We start from the raw sequence: 12,914 nt of genomic DNA, 5'->3' as shown, positions 1-12,914 counted from the left end.
CAGGAGCTGGAGGTAAGGAGTCAAGGGTCAGACTAGACTCCGAAAACACATCTACAATGTCTAACGCAGGTTGAATGGCTAGAGGTCTGTGTTGAGGTAGTAAAAGGAAATCCCTGAGCCTCTCTTTAGATTCTGAAACATCTTGGTTATCCCAGTGGAAATGCTCCTTCATGGTATGCAAGGTTTCCCCAAAAGAATAGTCCTCTGGAGGAGAAGCTGAAGGTATAGATTCTTCAGCATCAGAATCCTCTTAGGAGGGGAAGAAAATATTCCGGATCAAAAGAGGAATCAGAAGAAACAGAAACCTGATCTGAAGATTCATAGTCAGTCTCTTACCTAGGCCTCTTATCAGGAGGGGGATGGGAACCCCTGATCAAGGTAATCAAGTCTTCGGCCATTTTAAGCATCTGTTTTTTGGGCATAGAGGCCTGTCCACGTGGCTCTTGAGTTTGTTTCTTTGCTTTAGAAGGTGCTTTAGTCTTTGCCTTTGATGCTGAAGTCGGTTTAATGTAAAGATGTTTAGGTGTGAATACACCCTCAGAAGCCGGTACCTGCTCAGCGGCTCCAGACCCATCTGAGGGAATAGTGTCCGAGGCTCCAATACCTTGAGTTTCCAGCGGCATAGCAAATTCCACGTGGGAGTCGGTAGCAGCCTGCGACTCTAAAGTAGCAGGTGCCAGGGGTTGCGAAAGCGCCTCACTGAGAACCAGCAAACCGGCGACTGGATTAGGAGAAGCTTCGTTGTCGGTTTTGGGCCTCGGTTGTTTATCTCTCTCCTTTTCTTTGCGTTTTTTGTGAACTCCGGTAGTCGGATGGCTATCCGATGACATTTCCGGATAATTAAACCGGCGTCCAAAATAGTTTAAAGCAAAATCATACCGACGCTTAATAGTGCATTGGTGAAATCTAGCACAAAACAGACAACTAGAAACATTGTAATCAGGGCCAAGGCAAGGAATACAGTAAGAATAAAAGTCCTTATGAGGTATTTGCTTTCCACAAGAAATACAGTTATTAACTTTTTCGGAAATCGGTCTGGAGCAAGAAAAAAGTTTCCCCAACGGGGTACTTAGCTTTATTGAAGACTTCGGGTCTGAAACTCGAACACGAAAATCTCAGGAGTCGGCCAACTGGGACTTGCAAACTGCTTCTGCTTCGGGCACCGTGCAGCAAGAAAGACTGAAGAAAATGGCATCGGCTGCTTCTTTTATACCCCTGACGACCTGACATCAGGGAAGGGTCGACAGCAGCTGACGCAGGACCCAAGACTTTGGAATTCAGGCCGACTGAGGGCAACCTGCCAGCAGGATTACCCAAATGTAATGACTGCAACAGTAAAACACGAAGAACATCTGATAGTGCATGTAGCCTGCTTTGAAGCATAGGTATCTTCTGCAAGATTCCCTGATTGGGATGTGCAGGTAGGCTTCCTTTAAATAGAGTGTTGCCAACCAGGCATCTTTGTCTAGCACAGGAAGCAACTGGTGAAGAGTTCAGCATCTTGAATTTTGGAATCACCAAAATGGTGTTTAAGGAAGACAGGTCCAGGATAGGAAGACATGAGATGTCTTTTCTGGGTACCAGGAAAAGTCTCGAGTAGAAACCTTGTCCCTTTTCCTCTTCTGGTATAGTTTGAATAGCCTTTATGCTTAAGAGAGAGAGTACTTGCTTTTGAGCCTCTGCCCACTGATTTGGGGGTAGATCTGGCCAACCGTTTGGGGTTGGTAACGTGTGGAAGTGAAATCTGTATCCTTGGGAAACTATATTTAAAACCCATTTGTCCTGGGTAATGAGTTCCCAGTTGTTTGCCTGCAGAGCAATCTTTCCCCTAAAGGAGCAGTTGAGAAGTGCTTGGAAGTTTTAAAGTTAAGTCATTGAGACAGTTTACCATAGGGGGTGTCCTACTACTCGATGATTTGGAAGTGGGAGTCCCCCACTGCTTAGTCCTGTGCGTACCCTGGGACTGAAGCCTGGGTGTTCTGCTGGATCTGGGTTTGGACTGAAGGCCTGGAAGAGGCAGGAAAGGAACAATTCTTAGAAGGCCAATGCCTACTAAATCGTGGAGGTTGTACTTGTAGGAAATCTTTAACAGTTTGCATAGATTTAGCTTTTTCCTCCATCTTTTTAACAACTTCTGCTTTGTTGCCAAACAGGCGGTCCTGATTTAAGGGAGCATCCAGTAATTTAGCTTTAACATGACCTGGCAAGGATTGCTCCTTAAGCCAAGCATTGCCTTCTAAGTATAGACCAAGTGACAGCAGCCCTGAAAGATGCCTCTAGTGAATCAAAAACACATTGAAAAGTATGTTTTCCAATCTGTTCATCAGAACGCATTAAAACCTGTAAATCCTTATTTTCAGCACAATCAGGAATCAACATAATTTTCTGTTTAAGCTATGCAATAATATGCTGGTGATACTTTTAACAAATTAAACTGGCAGTTTAAGGCCCTAATGATCAAGGTTGCAGAAGTGTATACCTTCTTACCTCATCTATCCAGCCCCCTGGAGTCTATCAGAAGGGATAGGATTTTTGGCAGCAGTAGCCTTAATGCCCTTGGGTCACTGTGAAATGGTCTCAGGATCCGCAGGTGGATTTTTAAAAAGGAACTTGTGAGAGTCAGGAACTCTGTAATATTTATCAGGTTTTCTGGGAGAGCAGGAGGTAGAGAGTCAGGGGCCAAGCTAGATTCTGAAAAGGCATCATCAACAATGTCTAGTACAGGAGGGACAGCTAAAGTGCTGGGGCTGGAGTAAGAAATCCCTAAGCCTCTTTTTAGAATCAGAGTAATCCTGACTTTCCCAACGAAAATGCTCCCTAAGAATATGCAAGGTTTCACCCAAAAGAGAAATCCTCTGGGGGGGAAGCAGAGGGAATAGAGTCCTCAGCATCAGAATCCTCATAGGTAGATGAGGATAAATCTTGGTCATCACAGGAAACAGAAATTTCAGAATCCTGGTCAGAAGTATTATAAGCAAACTCGGTCCTAGGTCTCTTACAGGGGGAAGGTTGGCTTCCCCTGATTAAAGTAATAAGTCTTCAGCCATTCTTATCATTTATTTTTTTAGGTAGAGGCCTGACCATGCGGTCTGGGCATCAGTTTTCTAGGTATGGTTTGAGTTTTAGGCCTTGAAGAAGACGGCATTGGTTTAATATGCAAGTCAGTAGGCCTAAATACACCCTCAGAAGGCAGTGCCTGCACAGCGGCTCCAGACCCATCCAAGCTAGAGACATCCGCAGGTTCCACAGTTGAGGCATACCGGACTCTGAATGCGTTTCAGTAGAGGCCTGCGAATCTGAAGTAGCGGGTATCAGGGGCTGCGATAGCACCTCAATGAGTACCAGCAAACTGGTGACTGGCTTAAGAGAAGCTTTGTCGGCAGCTTTGGACCTAGGCGGCATGTCTCTGTCTTTATCTTTGCATTTTTTCGGAATGTCGTTAGTCGGAAGGCTTACACCTAAGACATATCTGGATAACTGAACAAAGTACCAAAATATTTTGAAGCATAAATATACCAACGACTAATAGTTCGTTGTTTAAATAAGGCACAAAACCGACAGCGAGGTACATCGTGGTCAGGGCCTAGGCAAGGAATACAGTACAAATGGAAATCTTTGAGGTATTTGCTTTCCACAAGAAATACAATTATTTACTTTTACTGACATCGGTTTAGAGCAAGAAAAGTTTCCCCAATGGGGTACTTAAGCTTTAGTTGAAGACTTTGGTTCTGAAACTCGAAAACAAAAAATTCAGGAGTTGGACGACTGGCACTTGCGAACTGCTTCTGCTTCGGGCACGGCAAGAAAGACTGATGTAATGACGTCGGCTGCATGTTTTATACCTCCTGACTACCTGACGTGACGGAAGATGAGACAGCAACCGACGCAGGACCCAAGATTTTGTTAATCAGGCTGACTGAGGGTTACTGCAAACAGATAACCCAAATGTGATGACTGCAACAGTGTAACACAAAGAACATCAGGCATCAACATTAGTTTTAATGAAAACCATAGACCTTTCACTATTGCTATGTTACTAAGAGAACTAGCTGAAATGCTAACACACAAGTTATTGTGCCTGTAAGTGTGTTCTCAGGCAGATGTGACTTGCTAATAATTACTTTAAGACAGACAAGAATACTATTAATTGTAAAAATGCAAACATAGCTAACACTGCCAAAGCAATGTAACTATCATGTTAATAAAGTTAAATATTTTCACTTACACTTACCTAGTCTACAAGGCAAACAGTTATGCTCTCTTTTGTAATCCTTGCTGTGCATTCTTACTAAACTAATGCTCTACAGGAAGAGTAGCATACCACAATGACTTAAGTCACAGGACTGTGAAGCTTTAGACAAGGGTCTAAAAATTACACTGGTTCTCACTTAAAAGTTCTTTGTTCTTGAAGACAAGACACACCAAAATGTATATTCAAACTGATAAAATGCACTACTACTGAGGTAGTGAACAATGATCAAACTTTGGTTCAGCATCTACAAACGTACTTCCCTCAGACAAGCAACAAATATTAACTGCTGCTCTTTTATTACCTGTTAGGTACATCGATGTTTATGATGCAAGTCTCCAATAGCTCCCCATAGAGGTCAGTACATGCTGCTAGAAGCCACCGCTGATCATGTGACAAACAGTAGCCTACAAAAAGGACATTGTATTTCTGGGCAGCTTCTCCAAATGTTTCTCCAAGTTCAGTCTGTTTATCCTTTACAGGGGCTAAGATAAAGGGAGGAGTGTACAGTCGTACACACACTGGTCTCTGTCAAAGAAATTCAGAAATAATTATTAATATTTTCCAAATAAATTTTATCACTTACATAAATTACTAACATAAAACTGATCTAAACAATTTAATCTAACTTGTAGATAGCAGGTATGCTGCCACTTCTGAAGCATTTGTTCCGAACAGCGCAAGGACAATTTGTATAGCAGCATATTTAAATGCACTCTGATACTTCTGTATTTACCTCTGGATTCTTAAGAGCAGTTTCCAGTGCAAGGCCAGGACCAAATCCTGTCAAAGTTTTCACATTGGTGGAATATGGCAGTGGTCTTCTGCATTCAGTAAACACTGAAAATGCCAGAGACTTCAAGTGCTGAGCATAGGTATGGCGCTCTTCAAACTTCACAGGTTGTAACAAATACTGGCATGGCACAATCTACAAATAATAAACAAAGGTATCCACTATAACACTCAAGAAAGTAAATAAAACAGGGGTGAAGACAAGCCAAACTATGTTTACTAGCAAGATATGCAAACACATGGCTACCTAAACAAAAATAACGATCATTACCAGAGTCAGCTACAATAAGAAGGGCTAATAACAGTACAGATATTAGCAAAAATATAGAGAATGAAATCACTGACAAGCAATTCAGAATGAAATACTGGGTGTTGTAAAGTGTTCAATAAAGATACAAAGGAATTACATGCAAATAACAGTTTTCATATAAGAGTGCCTTTCCTTCATTTGAACTCGCCACTGGAGTACCACAGACAAGAAAGCATGCTTTAAGGTGACTACTGAGATCAGGAACCGCAAAAAGTCAATTTTATTTCAATGTTCTTTGCTACATTATTGTGTGAAACTGCCATTTATTTTATAACCAAATTTCCCTAACAGAGATGGACATACTGATATTTTGTTATGTATTTTGGTTTCCTTTTCCCGATAAAGCTATTTCTAGAAGACAAGATAATCTTGCTTTACTCTCTTATGCTAAGTCTTGCTTGTACTTGCATATAAAGGTGCCATTATGGATTACTGTTAAACCTGAAAATCTCTAGGCAAGTGTCTGAAACTTTCTTACAGTGATACACAGTGGCTTGGGTTCCTTGTCATGTTTTAAACACACCACAATAAAAACAGTTTACTTCTGCTGCACAACAGTGCTTAAATTATTTTTTGAAAAAAAAAAAAAAAAAAAAATTAATCACTTAAATTCAAGTCACTCAATTCCTCTATTTGGTTTCAGGTTTTTTCCCAAGTAAAACAGTGAGCTGTTCCCAAAATACTTAAATTTGTAGTCCTAGGAAAGAAATATACAGCAGATTTAAATGAATTTAACAGTAAAATAGCTCTGAAATGTTTATGACCATAATGGATGGGAATGAACAAAAAGATAAACTTTGCTAAGTGGGGGCTTCCTATGGCAAAAAACTTAGGATATTATGGCTAAGGACCTTCCCCCCGCATGGGGCTGAAGAAGACCGCACTGACTGCAACTCAGATGACCTGAGTTTGACTAGTAGCAAGGGTGCTGGAGAGACTGGGTGAGGGAGTATGGCAGTGAATGTTGGACGGTGGTTCATCCATCCTGGATGAAAGAGGTAGCTTGATTCTCTGCAGGAATAAAGGTAATTCACAGCAGCATGAGGAGCCTACCGTGCCAGTGTTGCAAAATGGTGTGCGTCTTGGTCCAGAGGTTCTGCCTGTGGGAAAGCTTAAATGCACCTCCCAAGCCAGCTACAGCACAGCTCTCAAGGTCGCTCCACTGAGGAAAGAATGGGCCACACAGCTCTTGCCCCATTAAAGGGACAAATAAGTCAACTGGGTGCAAGAAGGGAAGCCACTTAGCCAATTCTGGAGAAAGGATTTAAGACAATTTAACACTCAATGTCACGATAACTGGATTTTTTTTTTAAATCGAAACCCAACATGGTGTGCTCATGAGTAGAACTAATTAAAATGCTACAGAAAGAAACTACAGACTCATGTTTTATTCAACATATGGCAAAGCAGTGGATTTTTTGGGAGGAAAACACTCTTTGGGGAAAGGAAGTGTGCACATTTAGTTAGTTGTTAGTTCTCAATCCGTTTCCTACTGTCACCTAATTCTGCAGTCTCTGCACACCACATCATACCTTCTCTGCCATCACACATGTTCAACCTAGCAATAAGTCTAAGTCCAAGTTCTGGCCTCTGAAACAGCTTGATGAGCACTTCCGCTAAACCAGTTAAGTCACTACCCCCAGGATAAGCATGTTCACCCTGCCTGTCATCAATTTTCTAAGCTGCTAAACTATTCTGGGTTGCGGAGACCACAGTCAGAAATTCATCCCTCTATACTACCAAAGCTGATACAGAAAGTACAGTTGTGTACACTTACCATAAATGTAGATGTTCAAGTGTAATCACTGTTGCAGTCATCACATTTCAGTTATCCCTGCCAGGGTAATCCTTGGCCGGCCCGAATACCAGAGACTTGGTATTTCTGCATCAGTTGCTGTCACTTGAGGACTGATGTCAGGTCGTCAGTAGTACAAAGTAAGGCAGCCGACACCATTACATGAGTTTTTCTTGCCCTAACCTGTCAGGAGCCTCCAAAGTAGGAGGTCAGGTTCTGGTGGAAGACCCCCATCAGTGGAAAATAAATACTAATATGTCCCTTGTAAGGAAAAGAGAACAAGTCAGAATGGCAAAAAAAGGAGAAAAAGAATTAAAGGGGGATGGAGGGAGGGAAACCAGGACTGCAACACTGAATACACTTGAACATCTACATTTATGGTAAGTGTACACAACTGTACTATGTTCTTCGTGTTTCACTGTTGCAGTCATCACATTTGGGTTGATTCCCAAAGCTGTAAAAAGGATGGAGGCAGTCAAGGAAACTAGGGGCTGGCTAGGATGCCCTGAGAGGAAACCCTGCACTGGATTTGGAGAAGAGAGGCAGGTGGTAATGCTTGGTAAAAGTGTGAACAGATGTCTAGGTGCCAGCCTCCACTATGTCCCTGGTGGGGACTCCTCTGAGGAAAGCTGCAGAGGTTGAGGCTGCTCTGGTGGAGTGAGTCCTGACCCCCTTGTGCGAGGCTTTCCATGCTGTTTGTAGCAGAAATGGATGCAGTGTGCTACCCATTTGGAAATAGTTTGTTTGGAGATGGCTTTGCCTTGTCTCCCTGCAGCACCGCTAACCAGCAATTGATCAGACTTTCTGAAGGATTTAGTCCTTCCTAGATAGAATCTGAGCTGTCTGTGCACATCTAGAGTGTGCAAGATCCTTTCCCCCTTGTTCTGGGGATTAGAAAAAAAAAGGTGGGCAAATGAATGGATTGGTTGAGAGCCACAGTGGACACCAATTTGGCCACGAAGGATGGGTTACTTCTGAGGGATACCTTGTCTGCATGGAAGATGATGAAGGCCTCCACAGCCATGAGTGCTTGCAGCTCAGACACTCTTCTGGCTGAAATGATGGTCAGAAGGAATGCTGTCTTCCAGGAGAGAAATTTTAGCTCTGCAGAAGCAGCTGGTTCGAATGGGGGGAGGGTTAGCTTTTCCAATACAAAGTTAAAGTCCCAAGCTGGTGTTGGTGCCCTTCTGGGTAGCCTCAAGTTGCTAGCCACTCTTAGGAACTGTTTGATCAAAGGGTGTGAGAAAAAGGGGCTGCTCAGTGGGAAAATGAGCAGAAAAAGCAGAGGCATGAATTTGTATAGAGGAGAGAGAGGCCACTGTGTAGTAGGTCAGCTAAGTAATCCAGGATGAGAAGGAGGAAGGGCTGTGCCGTATTTGCTTCCTTAGACTGGATCCAGGTGCAAAATCTTTTCCATTTGTCAGCATAAAAAGTACAGTTTTGTACCTACCATAAATGTAGATGTCCGAGAGGTATGCATCTGCAGTCCTAACATATGGGTTGTCCTCCCTCAGGCAGCCCTTCGGTCGGCCGGATTCCAAAGTCTGGGTCTGGCCTCAGCTGATGTCGCACTTCACCTGACGTCATAGCTGCTGTGAATTGGGTATAAAGGCATCAGCCGACGCCATTTTCCTCAGTGTTTCTTGCCCCAGATGCCAGGTGCCCTCTAGGAAGGCTAAATTTGGATAAATGCAAATGTTTCCAAACAGTAGAGAGCAAACAAAAATAAACATGTATATACATATATACAAACAAATACACCATAAGATATTCCCCCAGCTAGCTACAAGATGGGCAAATACCCTAGGAGTACCACAGAGGGGAAGGAGGGTGGGTAATCCTGACTGCAGATGCATACCTCTCGGACATCTACATTTATGGTAGGTACAAAACTGTACTATGTCCTTCAAGGATGCATCTGCAGTCCTAACATATGGGTAGAATACCATAGCCAAACTGGGGAAGGAGGCACTAAGATGATTATGGTGTAGTTAAGATCCCTTGCAAAACAGCAGTTGCAAAACCTGCTCGGGATCTGGAGTATAAAGGTAGATTGTAATGCTTGGTAAATGTATGCACGGAGCTCCAAGTAGCAGCTTCTAAAATGTCTTTGGTAGCCACTCCTCGTAAGAAAGCTGTAGTAGTGGCTGTAGCCTTATGGAGTGAGGTCTGATGTTTTCTGGAGTTGTCTTTCCATGAAAGGAGTAACAAAATCTAACGCAATTTCCTATCCATTTTGAGATTGTCTGTTTTGAAATTGCTTTTCCTTCCATTCCTGTTGCATATGCTACCAGAAGCTGTTCAGTTTTTCTATTGTTCTTGGTTCTGTCCAGATAGTAGCGCAATTGTCTGTGCACATCCAATGTATGTAGTAGTCTTTCCCCCCTGTTCTGTGGGTTGGGGAAGAATGTTGGTAGGTGGATTGCTTGGTTCAATGATACCCTGGAGACCACCTTTGGCATAAAAGTGGGGTTAGTTCTCAAGGACACTCTATCCTGATGGAAGATAAGGAAGGGCTGTACTGCCATTAATGCCTGTAATTCAGAAACCCTTCTTGCTGAAGTGATTGCAAGTAGGAAAGCTGTTTTCCAAGTTAAGAACTGTAATTCTGCTGATGCTGCTGGTTCGAAAGGGGGAAGTGTTAACTTTTCCAGCACAAAGTTAAGGTCCCATGTAGGCAAAGGTGGCTTCCTTGGAGGCTTTAAATTTTTAATTCCTCTCAGAAACTGCCTGAGTAGAGGATGAGAGAAGACTGGAGGATCCATGTTGTATTCTGCTGAAATTGCTGATGCATGAATCTTAATGGAGGAGTAAGACAGGCCATTGTGGAAAAGCTCTGCTAAATATTCCAGGATGTTAGCTATGTTTGCTAATGAAACACTTTCTCCTTTTGCTGCACTCCAAATGAGGTATCTTTTCCATTTGGCTGAATAAGTCTTCCTTATGGAGGGTCTGCGAGCCTCCAGGATAATGTCTTTAACCCTCTGAGATAAATCTGGGTTATTTTGTTTTATGTAATAATCCAAGCAGCTAGCTGTAGTGTTTTCAAGTTTGGATGTAGGATCTTGAAGTTGTTCTGTGTTAGCAGCAAAGGAACTAGAGGTAGAGGCCATGCGTGTGCCCGAGACATACTCCTCAGTAGTGGGTACCAATGCTGCCTCGGCCAGTCTGGAGCTATCAGGATGATCCTTGGGTGATCTTCTTTGATCTTCAGTAGCACTTTGTGCATCAAAGGAAGAGGTGGGAATGCATATGCTGTCAGGTTTTCCCAACTGAAGGATAGGGAGTCCACCTTCCAAGCAAGTGGGTGGTATGTCCTTGTGCAGAATTTCCTCAATTGGTGGTTGTGTGGGGATGCGAACAAGTCTATTTCTGGTAGTCCCCATTTCTTTGTTATGGATTTGAAGATGTCTGGATGCAGCATCCATTCGTGGGCATCCGTGGTAGTTCTGCTTAAGGTGTCTGCTAGTATATTTTCTTTTCCTGGCACAAATATGGCCTGGAGCTGAATGTTGAGGTTCAGGGCCACATTCCACAAGTCCATTGCCATCTGGCATAGAGGATACGAGTGTGTGCCTCCCTGTTTGTTGATATACCACATGACTGTGGTGTTGTCCGTCCTTATCAGCAAATGACCCTGTTGAAGAAACGGTCTGAATGTCTGGATTGCCTGTTTCACTGCCAGCATCTCTTTTTGATTTATGCGTAGGTTCAGCTGGTCTTGTGTCCATAGGCCTTGTATACACTTGTCCACCATGTGTGCCCCCCAGCCTAGGTCTGAGGCGTCCGTGGTGATAGTCTGGCTTGGGCGAGGTTTGTGGAAAGGCAGTCCTCTGTTCAACTGACAGGCCTGAGCCCACCACAGAAATTCTTGCTTCAGGCATGGGATTATTGGAATCTCGGCTTCTAGACTGTGTTTGTGTTGAGACCATATATTCCTTAGGTACCATTGCAACTTTCTCATATGCAGCCTGGCATGTGGAATCAATATTATGCAGGATGCCATGTAACCCAGGGCTTGCAGGACTTTCCTTGCTGTAAGCTGGTTCTGCGTTGTTAATGCCATGAAATAGAGTGGTAGTTGTTTTTGCTTTTCTGCTGTGAGAAATGCCATCTGATTTGAAGTGTCCAGTTCTGCACCCAAGAATGTTATCCTTTGGGATGGTACCAGTCTTGACTTTTTCATGTTGACTGTGTATCCCAGGGCTTGTAGTAGTTGTATAACCGTTTGCAAATCTTCTGTTAATTTGGTCTTGTTGTCCGCTTGTATTAGGCAGTCATCCAGGTATGGATAAATCTGAATTCCCTGAAGCCTGCAATGAGCAATTACTGATGCCAGGCATTTCGTGAATACTCTGGGCGCAGTAGATAAGCCAAAGGGCAATGCTGAGAATTGATAATGCTCTGATCCTGCAAGAAATCTGAGGTATCTTCTGCAATCTGGTCGTATAGGGACGTGCAGGTATGCCTCCTTGAGATATAGAGTCACCAGCCAAGACTCCTTGCCCAGCATGGGGAGAAGCTGCTGTAGGGTCAGCATTTTGAATTTTGGAACAATGAGGTATGTGTTCAGAGCGGACAGGTCGAGAATAGGCCTCCACTGATTTTCTTTCCTTGGTACCAGGAAAAGTCTGGAGTAAAATCCTTGTCCTTGTTCCATAGGCGGTACCTTTTCTATAGCTCTCATCCTTAGTAAGTGGTTGATTTGTCCTAGAGCGTTTGTTTTTTGGTTTGGTGGTAGGTTTGGCATTCCTCTCTTTTTTGGTAGAGTGTGGAAGTGAAACCTGTAGCCTTTGTCTATTGTCTGTAAAATCCATTTGTCTCCTGTAATGTAATGCCAGTTTATGGAAAATAAGGCTAGCTTTCCGCCTAAGGGTACTTTCCAGTTGTTCCCTGGTAGGCGGTATCAGAGTCAAGTCATTGTGTCTGTCCTGTGGAAGTGGTAGTAGCTGGATCTGTGGCAGTACTTCTCTGGTTGTTAGGCTGCCACTGACGTCCCCTGTAGGCACCTCTGGATTGACCTCTGCCTCTTGTGCGCCTATTTCTGCCTCTCTGTGCTCTGGAGGTGTCTGGAAAGGACCAATTCTTCGAAGGCCAATTTCTAGTAAACCTCGGAGGCTGGACCTGTAAGAAATCCTTGACTGTTTGGACAGATTTTGCTTTTTCTTCCACCTTTTTTAGCACTTGCTGTGCAGGGGAGCCAAACAAACTTTGTTTCTCCATGGGAGCATCTAGGAGCTTTGACTTTACATGGTCTGGTAAGGATTGCTCTTTTAACCATGCATGCCTTCTGATCACTGTTCCAGTCATAGCTGATCTAAAGGAAGCCTCCAGTGCATCATAGCCGCATTTTAAGGAATGATTACTGACCTGCTGAGTGTTATGTACCAAATCCTGAAGGGACTTACGGTCTATAGGTTCAGGAGAGGACAGTTTTTTATTTAGCTGATCTAACAAAAATTCCTGATACTGAATCATGTGGAATTGACAGTTTAAGGCCCTAGCCGAAAGAGTAGCAGAAGTATAAACTTTTTTACCCCATCTCTCTAAAGCTCTAGATTCTCTTTCAGAGGGGAGGGGGTTTTTGGCAGAGGCAGCTGCTACAGCTTTGGGGCCCTGGGAAATGGTTTCAGGATCTGCAATCGGAGCCTTATACAAGTGATAGTGAGTGTCCAGGACCCTATAATATCTGTCGGGTTTAGCAGGGGCCGGGGGAAGAGAGTCAGGGGCAGTACAGGCATCATTAAATGCATCATCCACAACTGTTA

The 12,914-nt window shown here is 43.4% G+C and overlaps 1 protein-coding gene across 1 annotated transcript in view; it reads right to left on the bottom strand.

Moving 5' to 3' along the window:
• Nucleotides 1-12,914, bottom strand: part of MED13 (mediator complex subunit 13) — a 3,555,174-nt gene that overhangs the window by 826,509 nt on the left and 2,715,751 nt on the right. The window contains exons 22-23 of the mRNA XM_044054535.1: nucleotides 4,986-5,177; nucleotides 4,554-4,777 (exon numbers count right to left, since the gene is read on the bottom strand). Of these exons, the coding sequence (XP_043910470.1) occupies nucleotides 4,554-4,777; nucleotides 4,986-5,177 (416 nt within the window). The remainder of the gene's footprint in view (nucleotides 1-4,553; nucleotides 4,778-4,985; nucleotides 5,178-12,914) is intronic.

The sequence above is a fragment of the Protopterus annectens genome, chromosome 13.part0, assembly GCF_019279795.1.
Source record: "Protopterus annectens isolate FY-2018-M chromosome 13.part0, PAN1.0, whole genome shotgun sequence".
Taxonomy (NCBI): Eukaryota; Metazoa; Chordata; order Ceratodontiformes; family Protopteridae; genus Protopterus; species Protopterus annectens.
The sequence above is the reverse complement of the archived record's forward strand: the minus strand, read 5'-3'. Positions and strand labels throughout refer to the sequence as shown.